Source organism: Cynocephalus volans, chromosome 12 (assembly GCF_027409185.1).
Source record: "Cynocephalus volans isolate mCynVol1 chromosome 12, mCynVol1.pri, whole genome shotgun sequence".
In the NCBI taxonomy this organism is placed as follows: Eukaryota; Metazoa; Chordata; class Mammalia; order Dermoptera; family Cynocephalidae; genus Cynocephalus; species Cynocephalus volans.
The window spans coordinates 81778370-81801627 of NC_084471.1; the positions used below are offsets into that span (position 1 = coordinate 81778370).

Consider the following 23258-nt stretch of genomic DNA (forward strand, 5'->3'; position numbering starts at 1 on the left):
TTGATGCTCCTCTTCTACCAACACCAACATTTATTCAGCACCCTTCTCAAATAAGTATCCTTCAAGGTTCTCTTTTCAGATAAACTAAACAGAGGTTAAAAGTGTTTTCCTGTCTATATTTCACAGCATTCCCACTTAAGTAAAACTCAAGAGTGGAAAACAAATTCAGTCATCAAGATCTAGGAATTAGTCAGGTAGGTTCATGTTGTAGCATTCCTATTTATTCCAGAAAGACAAGATGTATGGTTAGGTAAAACTCCCTATTGCTTAAGCTCTGACCCAAGTGAATTAACATCCCAAATGAACCTAAATTTCAGATATGTGGTCACTGGTAGAGCAAGAGCTCATTCTTATTCTCTCTCTCTCTCTCTCTCTCTCTCTCATTTGCTTGCTGATGTGGCTCCAAACTATTTAATTAGTTGATAACAATCTGTCTGGCTTTGTTTATACCGCTCAGTTCCCCACAGCTGTCTTGTCTTTCATCCCTGAGTCCCTGACTTGATCATTTATCTAGTACTCTTGTTTTTCTAAGTCTGGGAGGAAGGATAAGACACGTCTTCTCTATCTTGCTACACCCTTAGAAATCAAGTATTGAATCTGAACCCCCAGCTCCAAAGTTGGGGTCTGGTTATGGGCTGTCAGAGCTCCTTCATCCTGTCTGCACCCAGGTTCCCCTCTGCTTGCTCCAGCTGCCTACCAGAGTGTCTGTCTTTCTTGCTGTGTCTCCCTGGTTGGTGTACACTGCCATGCCAGGCTACTCTGCCCACCTCCATCTCCTGTGTCCACATTCACCAACTGCCAGGCTTCAGCTTAGCACCACCTGAACTGCCCTTCTACATCTGCGACTGGATCCTCTCCTCTGTTCCTGCTTTCACTTCCTTACCTCTTCCTCCACTGAGCTGGGCACAGCTACTCTCCTATTTCATCTGTTCACTTACTGAAAAATAATTATTACATTCTGATATGGCCCTGGAACACAGTTTGTTTTACTCTTCCACTGACCAGGAATCTGAACTCTGATCTTGATGATACTGGATACTCAACAAAATTAAGGAATAAGTTAGTTAAGAAAGCATCCACTAGAATGCTTTCGTCAGTAGAATGAGATTACCTGTTTGTTGGCTTTCAACACGGCCCTCAATGTGGCGATCTGCTCCCGTTTGGTGCTCAGCAGGGACTTCAGCTTGAGGATCTCTTCCATTAAGGCTTCCTTGTCTTTATCGATCATGGGGGCCAGCTCCCGTGCCGCTGCTCTTTGACGCGAAAGTTGCAAGGACCGGTCCACAGCTTTCTGCAGATGCTTGATTTGGTCCCGGATTATGGCATTAAGGTTGTAGATATTCATTGGTTCTTTGCGGATGTCACTCGTATCCAATACTGGAGATGACGGTGGGGCAGTAATAACAGGAGAGATTGTGGGGGTCTTAGTGGGACTTGGTTCTTTGCTGGCCTCTGTGTTTTCTTTTGAAACTGGTTCAGATGAGGTCCTTGTTTCTACTGGGGATGATGCACCCCGCCTGGCTAATCGTGGAGACAAAAGTCCCCTGGGATCATCGGGCCCTTTCAGACTGCCACTGCGGGTGACTCTGCTCTGTCTGTAGTAGTCCAGCATGACCCTGTTGGGAGTTTCATTATTACACAGACATACATGGTGGTAGAGCTGAGCTAGCTCCTCACTAAATGTCACTAACTCATCCTGAGCCGTATTAAGGGTGTTGTGATTTTCGTTGGCTATGCTGGTCATCTTCTGCAACTCCTTTTCCATGTGGGCCATCTTCTCACCACTCTCTTTGGTGGTCTTCTCAAGGCTCGTCACCTGCTCATCATACATTTGGATCTTACTCTCATACTTGGCCTTCTCGTCAGTATAGTTTTCTACAGATTTGTTATATTTCTCTTTTAAGGTCTTGATTTCAGCTTTCAAATCGATCACCTCAGTTACTGCCACCCTGTATTTGCATTCAAGGATCTCTAAGCCATTGATGTCCACCTCATAGTCATGGGCCTCCTCCCCTGAGTCCCGGCCTTTCTCCCCGTCCAGCTCAGCCTTGAGCTCCTTACTATTCTGCAGGCCCCTCATGGCGTTGACGTGCTCCGTGAGCCGGTGCACCCGCTCATGCTGCTCCGTCAGTGCCCCCTTGGTGTGTTCCAGCTGTGTCTGTGACTCCTGAAGATTAGCCAGAAGAATGGCCTTTTCCCTCTCTACCTGCAATGGCAAAAGAAAGTCTCTGAATGCCTTCCATGCAGTGCAAACAATAAACTTAATCCACTCACAGTCTAGCATGTATACATTTAAAGTAACTGCAGCAGAGCTGAGATTCTCATTATTTCAAACTAAACTGTTTTCTTATTGCAGAAACTCTGGTAAGTCAACCTAAAAGTACATAACTCTGAAGAATTACACTGCAAGTAGTTACCCATCCAAACTCTCTTGCATTATGTACATACACTAATGAAACTTGAATGTTATTCTATCTTATTTATATCTTCTAACACAGAAAACATGACTTCAAGAGCTAAGGATAGTACTTGGCTTTGTCTTTATTTTGAGAGCCTTTCAGTACATCTGTTTCTTAGTCCATGTGGGATAAATGACCATCTCAGGGTGCCTACAAATCATCCTTTCCTTCCCAGAGCTCAACCCAAAATAAGGTTTAAAACCTAAGGCTTTAACTTACTAAAAATGCTGAGTACCTTAACTATCCCCTTAAAAATAAGCATTTAGTCTCAAAATAAACATGCATTAAATTTGATAGTTTTTAATACAAAAGTCAGAGAACAGAGTTTCACAGCTAAAAGAACAATTTACAAGTCATTCCAATTCCTTCAATCCAACACAGGAATTTTTGAAATCAGTAATTAATTTGAATAATGAGACCATTTTATTATTGTACAGGTGGTAAGTACTATTGTGTAATGAAAAATACTCAGGTGTCCATATAAAATAGTCTCATTAGACATAGATATATAAGAAATTGTAATCTGAGAAAGTTTAAAAGCATTTTCTCTCCCTCCATATGGGTAATGACTGTTATGAATAAGAAGTTTTTACATTTTTATAATGTAAATGTTTTTCAATAAGCAAATAACATTGTTTTTATTTTTAAAGCATTATATAAGAGATATCATGCTGTGCAAATCCTCTGCACTTGCTTTTTCTTTTCTTCCTTCTTGTTTTTTTTAAATAAACCATGCATTAAATCCTCCTGGATCATACATCAAATCCTCCAAACTCTTAATTCCTAGAAGGCAAGTAAAATTATTATAACTACAATGTAATAAGTATTAATTAGAATATAATTCATGTTTTTAGACTGGCATAATACTTCATGATACAGATATATGTAAATTTATAATGTAGTAGAAGCAGTATTTTAATGCTCCCTTATGGAACTTGATGTTTGTCATATAATTATCATGTACAGTCAATCCTCACTTGGCAAGATTCTAATATGCATGTTATAGTTACCATGCTTTAGTTAAAACACCAATCTCCTGAAAACATGGTTCAAATTTCAATTACCAGGTATGTTAACTGTTGAGCAATGCTTAAAGTACAAACATTGCTGCTAGCTTGTTAGTCTGTAAAATGACAACATAATAACATCATGACCAGTGACCAATCCCATCACTTCATTCAATCTGTCAGTGACTGGTCACTGTGGAACTGTTACTCAGTTCATTCACAGAAAGCGAAGTGTGGAGTTGTGTTATCTTCCTGTGATAAACCCATGTTAAAAGTGTAGCAAAGAAATAAGTGACAATGTTGGAAGTAAAATTTGAATGAAATGTAGGTGGAGTTACAAGAGAAATAGCTGAAGTGGGAACGATGACACACCTACTGTTTGAAGGATTTAGATATGAGCCAAAGGAACTTAATGAAGGCACATTTATCAACGTAAATAAAAAAGTAGTTGTTACAAAAAAGATGAAAATGTCCCAGAGGAAGTGACACTGGCACATTAAAGATACCCGCAGAGATATTTCCAGATATTGAGACTGCAAAGGACAAAATGTTGAAAGCTGATCCAAACTTAGAAAGGGGGCTGGCCGGTTAGCTCAGTTGATTAGAGCATGGTGCTGATAACACCAAGGTCCAGGGTTCGATCCCTGTACCGGTCAGCTGCAGGAAAAAAAAAAAAAAAAAGAAGAGGGAAAAAAAAACTCTAGAAATGAGTATGACTATTTGCCATGGTATAGAAAAGACTTGTTCAATATCATTAGTTATATGATGGCAAGATCAAAACTACTCTTAAGTTTTTTACAAAGAAATGAAACTCTCAGTGTTTCCAATATTTTAGATTACAGTGTACTAAGTAGTTTTACTACTTTTTTCATTTCTCCATACATTTATAACCAATACAAGAGTTTTTAATGCTTTGACAAACTTTTTTTTTTAAATCATAGAATTGTAATTTTCTCTCCATTAATTATTAAGTTTGTTTTGCAAGGTTTCAGGTTGCATGATTGTTCTTACTGTCCTGCATTACTATCGCCTGCCTGTAGAGTATGATCATGCATGTTAGAACTTAAAATATAGTTTTGTTATTTTAAATTATTATTTAGAGGCTTTTAACTTGTAGCTTTGATTTTATGACATAGTCCTTGCCCATATCTATGACAGAAACAATCCCTAAATTACATACTATGGCTGCAGAAACCAAAATATTCTCAGAGAATAGTATTTTAGGTAAAGCACGGGACTGATGCAACAGAGAGCTCTGGAGTCAAATCTTGACGCCAACATTTGCTTAGCTATGTGACTGTGGGTAAGCTTCAGTTCAGTAATCTATAAAAGAAGCATAATAATGCCTGCCTCATAGGGACATTCTGATGATTAAGTGAGATAGCGAATTTAATGCTCAAGGTATTATAATGTTAGCTATTGTTAACACTTGGTTAGCTGTGATCCAATTCCCATGACCAAAATGTTTTAACGTGTCAAACACATCTGTTTTCACAAATCTGTATCTGAATGTCTAAAAGCAACTCTTTTACTTCAGAGTGAGAATGTATTTGAATACAAATCCTTTTAGTTGGGTTTCATTAGATATAACAGATTGTATCTCCATAGCTGAAAGATGAATTTATTTACCCAGATCATTGGGCAATAATTTTTAATGAAAAACCCAGGTAATTATGTAATATGGTATCTGATCAATAGCCAAGTCATTTGAATTTTTTAAAAAGAAGATGGAAAATCTTCTAAATATTGTATTCTTAGCATGATATATAATCTCGGTGAAAATGGATTATTTCAGGAGTGTTTTTTTTTTTGTTTTCCTTTTTCCCACGAAAATTAAATGAGTTTCCTCTGAAAAGTTTAAACATTGTATGACTAATATACATGATTAAAGATAAAACTGTTTCCAAAAAACCTCTCAATAGGAAAAGGCTTTGAATAAAATAAAAACTGGATCAAAACACAATGTAGTGTCACAAGCTTGTTTTAGAGGCAAAAATGTTATGATGAAAGAGGTAATGCTTTTAGAACAGTATTCAGTCTGTACTCTGCCAGTTCATATTTAACATAAACATTTTCTAAGCCTAAAAGGATAAGTCTACCAGTTTCTTCATGATAACATCACCAGTAATACATCAAATAGGACATTTGTTTTTCGTGTATGTATGTTCTACATATAATACTGTTTCCACATTCCATATATTTCTGATGAAATCAGTTGAATAGGGAATGGTATCCAAACTATACATATATATATCACCCCCTCCCCCAGACAATTAAGGTTGATCTGATCAAAAAAAAAAAAAAAAGGCAGATCTTTTTGTAAAACTCCAGTACTATAATTTCACTCAACTATTAAGGCTTAGAGTACCTTAAATTGTATTTGGAATTCAAAGAGCAGGTGCTTAAACTATTTAAGATTCATTGTGCTTTGAATTAATAAAGGCAAAGTACTTTAAAGCTTTAAATTACCATTCATTTTAAGTGTTACTATTTTAATCTCCATTTGTGAAGAATTTATCCAAGAGAGACTTGCTGAATTACTTATAATCTTCTATAGTGACTAATAATTGTTGCCTTATTTTTCTTCCTACAATCTTCACCTTCCGACTGGAACTGGGGATTTTATTTTTTCATGGTAGGGCTGGTTGTTTTGTCAGAAAACCTGAATGCAGTATTTGTAAACTGTATAGTGTATGTTAACTATTATTATTATATCCCGTATAAATTATTTTTAATTTCACTGAGTGTTTACCTTTTAAATAAATACACTTACATGTATTGAGGACTAAGATTCTTTTGTGAAGGAACAAAGAAAAGATAATCATAATTCACATTAGGACTTCTACAGGAAAAGGACCTCAAAGTTGTTTTATAAGCTATCAATTGCCATAAAATCTTTTTTACCATTTAAAAGGATGAATTTAATTGTAGGCAAACTATATCTCAATAAACATGCTATTTTTACATTGACAAATAATAACTATATATATTTTTTGAAGTACAATGTGATATTATAATACATGTACACACTATAGGATGATTAAATCCAGCTAATTAACATATCCATCAACATCTCACACTTTTCTTTGTGGTGAGAACATTTAAAATATAATCCTTTAGCACTTTTGAAATATACGTTATTATTAACTATGGTTACCACGCTGTGCAATAGATCACTAGAACTCATTCCTCCTGTTTAACTAAAACTTTGTACCCTTTGACTACCCTTTCCTCTTTTCTTATCCTCTGCCTGCCCTGGTCCCCCCCAACTTCCCACCCAAGCCTCTGGTAACCACCATTTACTCTATACGTCTATGAGTTCAACTTTTTTAGATTCCACATGTAAGTGAGATCATATGGTATTTGTCTTTCTGTGCCTGGCTTATTTCACTTAGCATTATGTCCTCTAGATTCACATATGTTGTTGCAAATGACAGAACTTCCTCCCCTTTTAAGGCTGAATAGTATTCCACTGTATATATATATATATACATATATACCACATTTTCTTTATTCATCTGTTGATGGACACTTAGTTTGTTTCCATATCTTGGCTATTGTGAATAATGCTGCAATGAACATGGGAGTGTAGATAACTCTTTGACATACTGATTTCAATTTCTTCTGATAAGGGATTTATATCCAGAATATAAAGAACACTTACAAGTCAGTAATAGAAAGACAAATAACCCAATCAAAAAATGGGCAAAGAACCTGAATAAATTTTTTTAAAGAAGATAAACAAATGCTCAATAAGCACATGAAAAAATGCTCAACATTATTAGCCATGAAGGAAATGCAAATCAAAACCATAACGAGATACCACTTCACACCCACTAGGGTGGCTATGATCAAAAAATGCAGATAATAACAAGTGTTGGTGAGAATGTGGGGAAATCAGAACCCTCATACACTGCTGGTGGGGATATAAAATGGTGTGCCCACTTTGGAAAAGTCTGGCAGTTCCTCAGAAGGTGAAGCAGAGTGACCATATAACCCAGCAATTCCACTCCTAGAATTCCACCCAAGAGGATTAAAACATATGTGCACACAAAAACTCACACATGAATGTTCACAGCAGCATTATTCATAATAGCTAAAAAGTAGAAACAACTCAAATATCCACCAACTAATTACTGGAAAAATAAAATGTAGTATATCCATATAATAAAATATTGTTTGGCAACAAAAAGGAATGAAGTGCTAACATACATTACAACGTGGATGAACCTTAAAAATATTATGCTAAGTGACAGAAGCCAGTCACAAATGACCACATATGAGATACTTCAAAAAGTTCATGAAAAAATAGAATTAAAAGATAATATGAACTTTTCCGTGAACTTTTTGAAATATCCTTGTATGATTCCATTTATATGAAATGTCTGCAATAGACAAATCAATAGAGACAGAAAGCAGATTAATGGTTGCCTAGGGCTAGAGGATTCCAGGAAGGTGGGAAATGGCTGCCAGATGCGTATGTGGTTTCCTTCTGGTGTGCAAAAATGTTCCAAAACTGACTGTGGTGATGGTTGTCCAACTCTGTGACTATATCAAAAACTACATTAAACAGGTGAATTGTATGGCACGTGAATTATAACTCCATAAAGCTGTTCTTAAAAAATAAAGAAAACAACAACAAAAAAGCTGCTTAGGCTCTTCCCCTGGTTGTTGTGATTACAGATGTTCTTTTTATGTTTACTGATATGTATTAGAAAAAGTAAGGCTTCTGTGAAATGTATTTGCCTATACAGTATATAAAGGTAATCTTTAACTATAAAGTCTGTAATAGTTTAACCACTTAAGATGTCAATTTTGTACTAGAAAATTGTTATTTTTCACTTTAAGTTTTAAAACCAGGAACTGACCATACTGTGAGTCTTTGTTTGTTTGTTTTTTTTTGTCTTTTTCGTGACCGGCACTCAGCCAGTGAGTGCACCAGCCATTCCTATATAGGATCCAAAACCGCGGCGGGAGCGTTGCCGCGCTCCCAGAGCCGCACTCTCCCAAGTGCGCCACGGGCTCGGCCCCTGTGAGTCTTTGTTAAACAGAGACAATATTTGATTTGTTTGATTCTCTTAGTGTATTAACTCCACATTAGATTTTTGACTGTGAGCAAATGACATAACATAGTCATACCTCAGTTTCCCCACCTGCCCAATGGGAAAAATAATACTATCTACCCTATACAGTCATTATAAGACCAACAAATTAAGCAAATATGTATAAATTATTTTTAACTTTTATGGGACATATAACAAATTACCATCACCATTTACCACCATTACAGGAAAAGTTAAAATTACCTTTAATAAAGTGAATCCAAACATAATATGAATCTATTTTTTCAACATCCATGAAGATATAACAAAACATATTAACTTCAATTTTATAGGAACATTACTGTTTTCTCACACTACATGTGAAACTAGATATCCAGTATGAAACTGAAAAAAAATCCAGACCTTTTACCTGCTTACTTTGACTCTATGTGGATGTAAAGTTAAACAGAGGCTGTTTATCAAAAGCAAAAATTTTAGTTCAAGCATAGAGAACTCCTTTAAATAGATTACATAATTTAGTTAGTTTTTCCAGACAGGATCTACTTATTTTCATTCTAATAAAAACTAATTAAGGTACTTGACTGTCACTGGAAAATGTCAATTATAATCTATTTGAAATAACAAGGCCTGGAGGGCACCAAAAAGCTAAAACAATTTATCCAATAATACCCTGAAAAGTTTCTCTTAGTGAATAAAAGACACTAATTGAGCTGTTCATTATCATGGCCCATGTCAAGTTTACAGGTGCTTTTAGAAGAATAAAATATGTTTTCTTACTATATTTTTTGTGCATATGTTTCTGTGTTATGTGAAGGTTAATATGACAGGCTAAATTTGAAATATTCTTGTAATTTATTTCATAACCTAGGAAGAAATACAGTTCAGTAAAATATTCACTCCAATTTGCTCTGGGAAAAAAAATCACCCCTTAATTTAGATGTAGGCTTACTGTCACGTGCCTTTTCCCATACTTTCTATGGTTCATGAACTGACTGTTTACATGAAGCAGAAGTGGGGATCTTCCTAGCACCTCAAAAATGGATGGCAGTTTCCAGTACAATAATAATATACAATTTTATGACATACATAATTTCATATTTACCATCCCATTTGGTCTTCACAACAACTCTACAAAAAGCATGACATTATCATCAGGGCTCCAATGCATAACTCTGCAGGTTGTACACAGTACAACTTTAGTACGCACTACTTAAATTGTAGTCCATGTAGATTTTTATATTTATTGTTATCATTTCCCAGCAGATGGCAGTATGATACCTTGAAGAAGGGGACCTTTTTTTGTGTGTTTTTCCTAATTCCAACAAAGGTTATCTTAGAGACTTAGGTGGGGCTAAGTTATTACCTTCCCCTTTTTGAATGAGACTCAGAAGTGAAGCAACTCACCCAACATTCCTGATACCCAAGGCAGAAAGCAAAGATTTTTTTTCTTTTCCCCTGGAATCAGGTTAAATAAACACCTATAGATGGGAAAACATAATTTATGGACATAATGGTGCCTTGTAAGATAAGAAAAGGCAAATAAGGTATGGCATAGGTATGCTGTCTCAAAGAGGTTTTTTAAAAAATTAATTTTTAGTTAAATGGGCAAATAAAAATTGTATATACAGTGGCACTTTTAAAAGTTCATGGAAAGATTCACATTACTCTTCAATTTTATTTTTCCACGAAATTTTTGAAATATCCATGCATTTATCATGCACAACAAATTGTTTCAAAATATGTATGAACTGTGAAATGGCTAAATGGAGCTAATTAACATATGCATTACCTCACATACTTATCATTTAAAAAAATCTACTCCTCTTAGTGATTTTTAAGGATAAATTACATTAATAACTATACTCTCCATGTTGTACAATAGAGCTCTTGAACTTATTACTCCTAACTATGAAAGGGGATTTTACTCATTAGGAAGAAAATCTTAAAAGCTGCATATTGCCTGCTTCAGGGTGTTATACCCCTGCCTGTGCCCTTCTACTTCATCATAAACTGTCAACATTAAAGCAGGGCAGGTGTTGGATTTTGGAGGCACAGAGCTTTCTCCCTGATATGGTGTTTTGGACCCTGGCCAGAAGAAGTTCTAAGAGACAAGGGGACAATGAAAACACAAACTGTCACATCCAAGTATACTGATGCTATACAAAATTGAGAGCTACCCAGCAGTATAGCAAGTGCTCTTCTTATGACAGCCACAATTTCAAAATCCACAAAGTTCCAAATAAAAATTTTGTTATAACTCACCTGGTGGCAATCTTCAGACAGTCCTAAACTCCTGGGCAACACAATTGCACCTGACTGATGTGAGGCCTTTTATGGCGCTCCTTTTTTACTCTTAGTGAAAATACTTACATTTCACTACAGAAATGTTAATATTATTTGATGCTGCATCTGACCCCACTGGGGATATCACAATATATGTGGTATATATTGCATAGTACCTGTCTATATTGTGGGGAAAAAAATTTTTTTTTTTTTTTTTTGGTGGCTGGCCAGTGCAGGGATCAAACCCTGGTGTTATCAGCACTATGCTCTAACCAACTGAGTTAACCAGTCAGCCCTACATTCTGAAAATTTAATTTCAAAACACATCTGGCCCCATACATTTCAGATAGCATTTTACTGGCTCCTCTTCAGAATGTCCACAACAGGGTACTGACACAGTATATGCTTCACAGTGCTTAAGTACTGTTGTTTATCTGAATTGCCATATTATTTTCAAGCGTCATTAACATCAAAGCTAATTACAATGAATTCTAGACAATGTATCTTGTAATGTTTTTATAATTGTTTAGATAAATTAAACCCAAGGGTTTGATTTAATAGCTAAGAAAAAACTATCAGATTATAAAGAAATAATTCATGAGAAGATATTCTGTTACACTTGTACTCAACAGTTTGAATAAAATATATTCCTAGAAAAAGTTGATATGCTTTTTTAAAAATGCTGACTAAGCAAAGATAAATGGTTACTTTGCTTAAAAAAAAAAATTCAAAGTTAGTGTTGTTGATGTGAGACTGGAAGCTGCAAATCCCTTCCTGTGTTGAGCCTGGTTTTCACAACTAAATTTGGAGCAAACTTTGGGATATAAGGCCCTGCCTGCGCCCCTCCACATCTTGGCAAACTGTCAGCATTAATCAAGAACTGATGAAAGATCTGAAGGTACACAGCTTTCCAGTATACTGAGCGAGGCTTTATCCAGCAGAGTTTTTCTCACCCCCACATTTTGTCTAATGAACATCCCTTTTCAGACCATCTCGGATCATGAGATTTAACTGTTACCTTTCTATATTCCTACCAGTACCCATATCAGTTCCTTCTGAGATGACTATCTTTTAGTTAATAGTCCCAAAATAACAGTTAATAATAATAGCAAGAATAATAACAATTAAATAAATGGAGTGCTTAATAAATTAAAGGCACTATATAGTTGGTATAAGGATAACAGTTCACAATTACTGAGCATTTACTGTGTTGCCAAGGCCCTGTTTTATCCACTCTTACATACATTAACTCATAAACCTTCATGACTCTCTAATGAGGAAGGAACAAGAGTGCTTCAAAAAGTTTGTGGAAAAATAGAATTGAAAGATCATATGAATCTTTCCACAAACTTTTTGAAGTCCCCTCATATTAGGTAAACCCATTTTATGGGACAGTAAAGTGCTTGATTCTCAACTAGAGCATCTGAAATGTGTGGGGGAGCATTTTTGGTCATCACAGTGACTGAGGAGATGTATCTAGCATTTAATGGATTGGGACCAGAGATGCTAAACCTCCTGTAACTTAGGAGACAGTCTCAGACGATGAGGAGCTGTCCCACCCCAAATGCAAATGGCACTCTGTTGAGAACACTCTCCTGCTAAGAACTTATTTGTTCTCCACCATTCTTTTTACCAAATTATTCATCTTTTTTAGACTTCTGTATTACCCAATTCAGGTCATGTTTAGGATTAAATCTGAGAACAGTTCTAAGCTTTCTAACAATAGATGACCTGGTTGGAAACTGTTGAGCTGTTTTATGTAATAAAAGCCCTTCTTACTAATATCTTCTACACTACCACCAAAATAAAAAGAAAAAAAAGCCTCAACCCAACTAACTTTTTATTCCAAAGCCATCAACATAATATGTTTTTTTTTAAAAATTAATTCTATTTAATGCTACTTAATGTGGGGGCTAATGGAGTTTGGATGTGCTATCCCCTCCAAAACTCATGTCAGAATTTGATCCCCAATGTGGCAGTGTTGGAAACTGATTAAGTCATGGGGGCAGATCCCTCATGAATCAATTAGTGCTCTCCCTTGGTGAGGGGAGTAATGAGTGAGTTCTTGCTCTATTAGTTCCCGTGAGAGCTGGTTGTTTATAGGACCCTAACACCTTCTCTCTCTCTCTCTCTCTCTCCCTCTTGCCATGTGATCTGCTTGCCCGCAGGCTGCCTGCTGCTTTCTGCCATGAGTAGAAGCAGCCTAAGGCCTGTGCCAGATGCAGCTGTCCCAGAACTGTAAGCCAAATAAATCTCTGCTTTTTATAAATTACCCGGTCTCAGGTATTCTGTTATAGCAACACAAATGGACTAATACAGGGGCATAAATTCTTATGAATATAGCTGTCATGTAAAACTTTTTCAACAGGAAATATGGTTTCTATTTCTATCTACCTAGTTGTATTAGTGTAAACTGAGCAAAAAGATATAGAAAGTATTACCTATACAGAACCGGACTTTGAAGTCAGGTGAAAGTGTATATGAAATTCATTTTCTTCCAATGGTCATGCCCTCTTATCTTGGCTCAAATTAAATACCACAAAGATGAATTCTCTATTCGCAGCCACAAGCACTGGGCAGGTAAAGTACAGGATATGTTAACTCTTGATGTAATGTTAAAAATAAAGCTACTAACAAATTCACTTCATTGGCTCTATGGTCTCATTTATTTCTGCTAATTTCATTTTTCCGTAATGATTTCTACAGAGGCAGCAAATTATAGGCTGTGTTTGCTGTAAAAATAAGTGATACTACCACCCAGCCACCAAAAACAAACAAAAAAAGGGATTGATGGACTGAGCCTGCAAAGACTCAGAAAACACAGGCAAACCTAAGGTCCCCAGAATGATGGGCACAGGTTTAATGGCTGAAGAGGTTGGGGTAGATGTGCTGCCGTATTTTGATCAGGTGATGAAGCTCCTGTGTGCGGGAAGCGGCTGCAGCGCTGATGCAGGAAGAAACTGGCAGATACCGACCTGCTAAGAACTACCTGAGCAACCTGACAGTCCTGAATTAATCTGCTTTTGAAACTGACATAATGAAAGCCAACAACCAATTGAATTATTCAGTATTAAATGATTCACTCTTCCAGCTCCTTCCTCGGGTCAGAAAAATGACATTGTTGCATGGCAAGATTGTGTAAACAATTCTATGGCCCAATGAGAGCATTAAGCAGTTCAAATTGAGTATCTGGAACTAATGTCACAGCATGGGTGTAATGCCTGGGAAGTATATAATGAAAATCTAGTTCATATGATTGAACATGCAGAGAGAGAGCTTCAAAAATTAAGGAATCATATTCAAGATTTAAACTGGCAGGGAAAGAACATGCAACTCACTGCTGGATCTGAATGGAAAGAAATGAAGGCAAGTGGGCATCCCTGGTTAGTAAGAATTATGAGACCGAACGGTCTATTGTGCTACTAAAAAATGAAATTAAGCAGCAACATGGAGAGGCAAACAAAGAAAACATCCAGCAAGACTTCTGAAAAGACAAATTAATTTTGTGGGTAGAAAGGAAAAAAAGTTGGGCTTTCACAGAGTATCAGTCATCTGAACTTTTTCTGAACTATGAAGGACAAGAGCACCGCATGGACACCACGGGTGGTTAAATGTTTAGAAATTATAGAATTGTGGACTGTTTTACTTATTCTATTTGTATATCTTAACAAAATAAAAATTTTCAACTTGGTGGTTGTAGGGAAAATATAGGAAAATGGTCAGGGCCCCTCAGATGTTCAGAATCTTGCCGAGCATTTGATGTAAATACGCACGTGCACCCAGGTGTTCCTTCGTCATTGTCTAATGTAATTGTGTATGTGCACCCAGGTGTCCTGGCTCATGGACTTAAGTATAAAGGAGGAGCAGATCTGATCCACAGCCCCCCCACCCACTGGGGAACTAGGGGGTGGCTGCTACTGCTGCTGGAGGCTGTTGCTGCCAGTGTCCCTGGGATGCCCCAAGAGGCCGCTGCCACTTCTGCTGCTACTGCTGCTGTAAGCTGCTGCTAAAGAAGCTGAGGACTGAGCTTGTGTCATATGCCAACGGTTCCTGGGATCTTTCCCAATTACCCAGCATAGAGCTGTGTGTGAGGGATATGATGACCCAGTCTGTTCAATGGGTTTGAAGGCTATGTGGGCCCTAACCCCTAGCCCGGACAATACAAATGGAAAACTCCACATAACTAAAATAATGAAATGTTTTGGCTTTAGTTATGAAATGCCTAGCCATACAATTAGCATAGCTATTGTTGTAACCCGACAGTGGTTAAAAAAAAGAAAGTGATTACCAGAGTCTTAGCCTCTAATTATCAGCTACACCTGAAAAACTGTGGCGGGATAAACCTGGGATTGAAGATTAAGTCTCAAATTCATCACCTAACAAATCTGTCAAACCAGATTCCTGGTGCAGTAGATCTATGGAGCCCAGCAATTTGTAGTTCAATAAGCTCCCAGATGATGCTGATGTCGCTGTTCCTCAAACATTTCCATTATCATTGAACTAAGGTGTGGCAGGGAGGCAAGTCTAAACTAGAAAGTTAGGCTGTCTGGTTAGCTCACTTGGTTAGAGCATGGTGCTAACAGAAGTCGAGTTTACCATCCAGGTGCCAAAACAAAACAAAAACAGACAAGAAAGCTATTTCACAATGAAGTAAGGTTAAAGGCAAGGACTTCACAAGACATGATTTGAACGTGCTAAAAATTTAAGGACTATCATTTTGGAATAAGAAACCTTTGGTTTCAGATTTATACCTACTCTGTATTTTTAATTGTCAGGCTGGATCACAGGCCCTTCAAACCCATTGTCGGGCTGGGTCACAGACCCTTCAAGCCCATTGTGCAGACTGGGTCACAGACCCCTCACATGCAGGTCACGACCTAGGTAATTGGAAAGATCCTAGGAGCCATTGGCAAGGTTGACATGCTTTATTTGGACGTGAGCCCAGCCCCCAGCCTCCACAGCAGCAGCAGCGGTCTCCAGCAGCCTTAGTGGATTCCTGGTGGCCTCCCAGGGGCATCCCGGGGGCACTGTGGATCAGAGCTGTTTGTCCTTTATACTTAAGTCAGATAACCCAGGGACACCTGGATGCAAGTCAGATAACCAAGGAACACTTGGGCACACATGTGCAATTACATCAGACAACAGCCAAGGAACACCTGGGTACACGTATACAGTTAACGTATTTACATCAAACAGGCTAGGTCCTGCTCAGCAAGATTCTGAACATCTGATGGAGCCTGACCATCTGCCTTCATTTTCCTTATATTAATCATATGGTATCCTAACTAATTTGTTTATAGGAAGTCCTTTATGTCTTTTAAGGCTTAAAGTATTCCTGTGAAATGTAACCATTAATCTGGAAGCTATGTATACAGTTGCTTGTGATGGAAAACTGCATTTTCTGTCATTTCACTTGTGTATAAAGCTTCTGAATTCTTTTGTCAGAAACGCATCAAGACTCTGTCATTTCTCAGACCTGACTGGAATCTAATTTGTGGCTCTAAGAAATTCATTTCTTAAAGTGTCGCAAATGAGAGATTTCTCTTCAAGACCCCTTCTGTCATGTCTTTCTAAAATATTGTCCTTTCTATTGTTAGTTGAAAAAGCAGCATTTTGAAAATCCTTCTGGAAGTAAAATGGGAGAATCAGAAATCCCACAACGTGCTACACACAGTCTACAAGAAATTGACTCGAGCTGCCCTAACGAAAGTCCTTACCTGCATAAGCTGCTGCTTCAATTTCTGTATTTCAGAAATGTTCAGCTCACTGAATAAGTCAGAAACAGGGTGCAGAGACTCCCCTTTCCTTAAGGTGGGAGTCCGATAGTCTCCATTCAGTTTCACAAGAGGCCCATGGATATGACCATTCATTTTGTCATCATTGTTTGGTTCACTCCCATCCTCGGCAAACTTGAGTCCATCTACTGAGATGCTGATATGGTTATCGTTGAGGGTGATGTACTGGGAGAGCTCCTTCCGCAGGTTGTTCTTTTGTTCCCTTTCATTTTTTAAGGTCTCCAGGGCTTCTTCCAGCTGGTGCTCAGCGATCTCTTTCAATCGGATGGCATCTTCCAGCTGGCTGTTCAGCAGCACTGTCTCCTCCTCAAAACGCTTGATCTCATGCTTTAAGCCTTCGTATTCAACCTGAATCAGATAGGATAAAGAAGATTCATAAAACTAAAATTTGGGTCTTACAAAACTGCCATTAAACGCTCCAGTGGATTTAATTATTTAAGAAAATTATAGCATTAGTCTACAAAATAAATCATAAAAAAACTCAGTATACCCTTAAGGTAACACAGGATGATTTCTTTAGAAATTATATATATATATATATAATATAATTAGATATTATAATAAATATGTAATTAAATATTAATATATGTAATTATACATATATAATTTAATTAGCAGAGATGAAAATAGTGTCTTAGAATTTTTTTATAGGATTCAATGGTCAAAAGGGGGCGCTGTTTGCCCAATAAATCAAGAATATTTTTGTAATAATTTATCAGAATATTCACAATCCAAGAAAAGATTTTATCATCATTATTACTTTATTTCATTATTAATGAGGAAATTTTATACCTAGAGATAAATTAGTTAAAAGATCACAATGAGAACATAATCTCAGTAAAATATGTTTGAGAGTAAGATGAGAAAGCAAAGAAAAATTTTATGTGCTTAAGGACAGAATCTGGAAGAATAGTTACAAATTATCCAATAACAAAAATATCTATGCTGTTATCAATGTAATACTGTTTTGAACTGTAATCAAAGGAGAGACTGTTCACACATCCTCTTAGTCATGAAAGCCCACAGGTGACAGGGGTCACTGCTCTGAGCCAGCCTGCCTTCCTTGGGACCTTTTCAATGGCACTTATCAAACGCCAGCTTTTAGTAAACATTTTGTCTCCACAAATACACTGTTTTTATTTTACATACTTTTTATTCACCTAAGTGTCCCTCATAGCACTTCAATGTTCCTTCATAGTGTTTAAAACAGAATTCCACTCTTCAAGAAGCATTTGCTGAATAAACAACTACTGTGAATGATTAAAAAACCAGAAAAATTAACTAAAGTCACATAACATTAGATGCTAATATGAACGTGTTTAGTATTGTATTTATTTTAGTATTTATATTAGTTTGGACTTGAAATTTTAAAAAGATTTTAAAAACTGAAGAAAAGCAATCATAGACTTATCATTTTCACATATTTCTATTTCTCCCCCTGCCATTTCATAAAAATCTCAATACAATGGCTTGTCTTACAAAGGTTAGGATATAGGTTTAGTTGAGATGTAGGTCTGGCTCATTTAACAGAGACCTGAATGAGAGTGACTTAGTCAAGATAGAAGTTTGTTTCTCTCTCGTGTAACAGTTTGGAGGTAGAAAGTCAAGGGCCAGTATGAAATTTCTGCTCCATGAAGTCATCCAGGAGCCAGGCTTCCTCTCTCTCGTTGCACTGCCTTCTACTCCAGTCCACATGATCTAGAGTGGCTTGCCATCTTGATCATGTTCCAAGCAGTGGGATGAAGAAAGGGGCACACCCACCCCTTTAAGGACATGTCTCAAAGTTGCCCATATCACTTCTCCTCATTTGCTATTTTCCAGTACTAGTCATCTGACACTTAGCTGCAAGGGAGGTGAAGAATGTAGTCTTTACTCTGGGCAGCCTTCTGCCCAGTTAAAAATTGGGAAATACACTGGGAAATGGGAACAATAGATACTGATGGAAAGCCAGCACTCACTGCTATGAAAGACCATTGGAACACTGTAGTACATCAAATACACAATGTAGAGACACATGTATAAAAGATGTTTCTAAGAATGCTAGTTGCGTATGTGACTAAGGATAGAGTTATTTCATTAAAGAATGTGTTCACCACACTGAGAGCATGTGAGACACGTGTAGAAGATGTTTCTAAAAATGGTAGTTGCATATGCAAATAAGAATAGTGTTAGTTTAGTGAAAGAATGTATTTACCACACTGTGGTGCACGGAACACACTATGTAAAAACACATTATAAAAGATGTTTTCCTAAAGGGGAAAAAAAAAGGGTCATTGGAATTTTAACCTGTGGATAGAATCACATGAAAGAGTCAATCATGGAGACATGTTTATTATTTACAATGACAATTATAAAGTGCTAATTGTTCCACCTCAAATATACCTTTGAATAAATATGAAAGAATATAACAAGGGAAAATAACAAATATATCCATGGCATACTACCAGTAACATTTAGTCATCTAAATATTTAAAAGGGAATCTCTGGGTTACATATTAAGAATGCGAGTACTCCATGGGACAGTAAATTGCTCTTTGGAGAAAATGCCTAACTGGGCAGGTTAAACAGCATGCTATAGCCATGAGGACATGGAAATAAAATATACTTTCCAAACTTCAAAGGAGTTGTTACCTAATCTGGGACATCCAATAACTTGACAGCCCCTGGCTACCAACCACCTTCCCAAATTGATGTGTTCCTGTGTTTGCATTCTGCACTCTAGTGGGCTGCCCGGGAAGGTACATGCTCCAGTGTCCCTTCCATCAATTCAGACATCAAATGCTTTCAAAGCAGAGATCACAAAGTGGTGGACCATGGACAATCCAGCCTGTAGATGTGTTTTGTTTGGCCTGCAAAATGTTATAAAACAACTAGTTTTTGAATTGGTTGCCAATATTTAGAAATCATTTAGTGATGATTTCACAAACATTTTAAAACCTCTAACCTCTCTTTTAAAAAAATCAGAAATCAAGGAAACACTGGGCCCACCTTCCCAGAGGACCAGAATCATCCCTAGTTGAGTAATGACTGGTTTTTTGTGTCTAATTTTCCTTACGTCCTTATAGTTATTAATGCTATTTACAAGCCCCTTGTGGTTGAATTTGCTGCTCCTGCCCTGGGAATCTCTTCAGCTTGTCCTACCTAACCAAACTAAAGGATCCAACCACCTTTCCTCTACACTTGCTGACTGACCGCACTCCAACTAGGTTGTTACCTCAACCAAGAAAGAGCATTTTTTCACTTTATGTGTGGTAGTGCAATAGAAGGCTCATTCCCCCATCACAAACATCTCAGTTGTTAGCAAGGAAGCAAGGGAAATTGAGAATGAAGTGGTGAGGGAGAGAAATCCATAAAACCATCCTCAGCATGACTTAGTGCTCTGCAAGTGACCTGGGTCTAATGGAGTTTGGAAATAAGAAAGGCCTTTACCCCCTTATAGAAGGAGAAGCCAGGGTTGCCCTCAATGTGGCTATGAAAAAGCTAGGCTGGAAATTGATTGGGACAACAGAGTCTGTGTCCTTGTGTCATGGTTTCTTCAGGGCCTGCTTATAAACTGTAAAGTCATCTTCCTCCTGACCTCTTCCTTTTCTTCCCCTGGACAACACAGGATACCCTCTTGACAACCTTTTCCAGTATTTCAACCAACCAGATTACATGATAGCTTACATTTGCAGACATTGATTTAGTTTGCATTGTAGACCTTTTAGCTGCACTCTTTGTTAAAACTGATAGCTTAGACTAGTGGGTGACAAATGTTACTATGTCTCTAGACCAAATGCACTCCACCACCTATTTTTATAAATAAAGTTTCATTGGAACACAGTCACACTGATTTCTTTACACATTGTCTATGGCTGCTTTTCACATTGTCTATGGCTGCTTTTCACACTGCAAGAGCGGACTGGGGTAGTTGCAAGAGAGCCGTATGGCTTACAAAACCTAAAATATTTACTATCTGGCCCTTTATAGAAAAAATTTGCTAACTCAGGGCTAGACTTGAAGACATTATTAATTTAGTTGACATTGCAGATCTTTTATTCTGCAATCTTTATTCAACTGATGGCTTGGGCTTCCTGTAAGACCTGCTCTCTTTCTATCTGGGCAGCTTCACTCTTACCACTGTCTCAAATGTGGTGTAAGCTCCTACTATTCACCCAGTCATTTTGTGTTTCTTTGCCTGAGCAAAGTCTGTCATCTGAAAAACTCATTCATCCTTTAAGACCTAAGTCAAGAATCTGATCCTAACTCTGAAGTCTTTGTTGACCCACGCAGGCAAACTGATCATTCTTTTCTGGTGTCATTGTTATAAAGCTGCATCATAATCAGAGCCACAGCAAGTGCAGAATCCAAGAAACAGAATGAGAAGGCCCTAAAAATTGGTGTTCAATATTTTAAAGATGTCATCAAGGTAGTCATCTTGAGAAAAATCAATACTTTGTTAGGATTCCTTATAGCAACTTTGTAGTTTAGTAACTATTTTTAACTATAGGAGGGTAGTGGGTAGGTACCATAATTATTTAATAGTTAAGGAACTCTAAAAGATCTTAATCTGGCCTATATTGCTGAACCTAACACATAGCTTTAATATTTATTTACATGGATTGCCAGGAGTTTATTACCTGCCTCCCATACTAGGACTATAAGCTCTTTGAGCAGAGACCATCATTTTTGTTTTTTAAAAAGTGTGTAGCCTCGTAGAAAGATACCACTAAAATCTGATTAATGAAATAAAATTGAATGTAACACATTCTCTAAGTCTGTTATGATATTACCTGATATAGAAATATATCCCTGGAGGAAATGTTCTTCATAATCGAGGTATGATTAAATTGTTAATTTGAACAAGGTTTTCAATGCTTAGATAACAAATACTGAGTGTGTCAGTTGAGTATTGGAAAGGAGTTTATTATTTCTCGCCTTCTCTTCCCTTCATATCTCTCAAAATTGATACTAATAATTTCCTGCCCTATGTTGAGTAATACTGGAACAAGGCAAATTTTTCTCTTCCCATATTAAACAATATTGAGACCAGACGTAAAAAACCTTAGCTGCTTGAGGGAAAGATGTGCTCCTGGAAGATAAGACAGACCCAACTGAAACAGCTTCCGCAGAATCACTTCAAGACCCTCACTTTGCTCTGTCTCCCAACTCCAGGCTCTGCCGTAAACTCTGTCTGTCCCAGCCAGTTTCCCACCATGCAAAACCCACCTTAAAATCACCCAGTTCAGGACCTAAAACCATATGAACACCCTTCCCCCAAATCTCCCTTTCTGAGACATTACTAAGGCTCTGTCAAGGTGGTCTCTCTTACTGCAAGCTGTCTAATAAACAGTTTTGCTTTATCAATTAATTTTTCTGGTGGTCTGCTGGGGAACTGACAGTTGACTTCTACGGCTGTTGCTTCTTCCTACACTTCCTTTAGATATTTTGGCTTGAAAAAGTACAGAGGTGTAAAATGTGTTTATAAGGTTCGACTTCATTTAATTTTGGACACAGAATCAGATCCACACACAGTCGGACGTGGCTAAAGTTTCAGAGTCAACTCTTTAGTGTCCTCATATATTTCATATTTAGCATCCCAAATAAAAATTGGTATGATTAATTATAATAATCTTAGTTTAGTTTCCTCTCTAAGTGGAAGGGTAAACATAAGAGAAAGAAAAAAGTTTTTTCATTCTTTCAGTAAGTATTTATTTAATGTCTTCTATGGGCCAGACACTGTTCTAGGCATTATATCTTAGTGGAAGTAGATGAAAAATAAACAAATAAGTAAATAGACTCTATGGAGAAAGAGGTGCTATTTAAATAATAATTATTTAGGAAATAATCAATAAATAGCTAAAAGAAGAATGAAACTTCAGAAGAAAAAAATCTTCTTTGAACTAAGCATTTAACAATGCCAGTAGCTTTGCTCTTTAGAGAAACATCAAACCAGGATGAAGGACTATAGGATGTATAAGGAGCTTCAGTACAAAGTAACATTCAGACCAATTTTGTGATTGAATGCCAGTCACTGACATCTCTTCAAAAAAATATATGGTATTTGTACATAAAATATTATGCTTAATATTTCATTAATTAGAAAGAACTTACGATAAATGCTAACTTCTGTAAATAAGACCAATGGTAGGAGAAAACAGCATTTCCTTAATTGGGAAAGGCTTGTAGTACCACAGTGCACCCAGTTGTCACGGAATAAGCCAGAATGACCCTCTGTATATGGAAAATTATTTTAATTAATTAGACACCTAATTGGGAAAATTACCATATGGCATCTAGAAAATAAAATTAAAGAGATGTATAAATCCTGCCCTTCCCTTTTTTTAAACTTCTGCGTTAACCATTGGATTCCCATTTTTCAATTACTGTGGAAGGGCATGGGTAAACTGTAAACAGTAATCAGCCAGACTGACAGTACAAATTCCCACAGAAACAGCATCTGGGTTAATGAATACTCACAGGATACCTTGGCAGTCTTTCAAGAATACGTAATTCTGGTAGTAATTAATCTCCTGAGTAAATTAGTCTACCGCATGCACTCACAGAGGACTCTACAGGGAGGCTGTCTGTTTGTGCTCCTGCCTGTGCAGACAGCACTGAGGGTTGTAGGAACCAGGAAGGAATGACCACATGCATATTTGTACTTCCAGT

General features: G+C 37.1%; 1 protein-coding gene and 1 pseudogene across 6 annotated transcripts in view; one reads left to right on the top strand and one right to left on the bottom strand.

Annotated features, from left to right (window-relative positions):
• BICD1 (BICD cargo adaptor 1) overlaps window positions 1-23258 on the bottom strand; it is a 208641-nt gene that overhangs the window by 37889 nt on the left and 147494 nt on the right. For all 6 annotated transcript variants that reach the window (XR_010021334.1, XM_063075075.1, XM_063075074.1 and 3 more), the window contains exons 4-5: window positions 16530-16955; window positions 1112-2206 (exon numbers count right to left, since the gene is read on the bottom strand). Coding sequence is in view for 5 of the 6 variants with exons in the window: in XM_063075075.1 (XP_062931145.1) it covers window positions 1112-2206; window positions 16530-16955 (1521 nt within the window). In the remaining variant the exon portion in view is untranslated. The remainder of the gene's footprint in view (window positions 1-1111; window positions 2207-16529; window positions 16956-23258) is intronic.
• On the top strand, window positions 13657-14300 carry LOC134361352 (pre-mRNA-splicing factor SPF27-like; annotated as a pseudogene).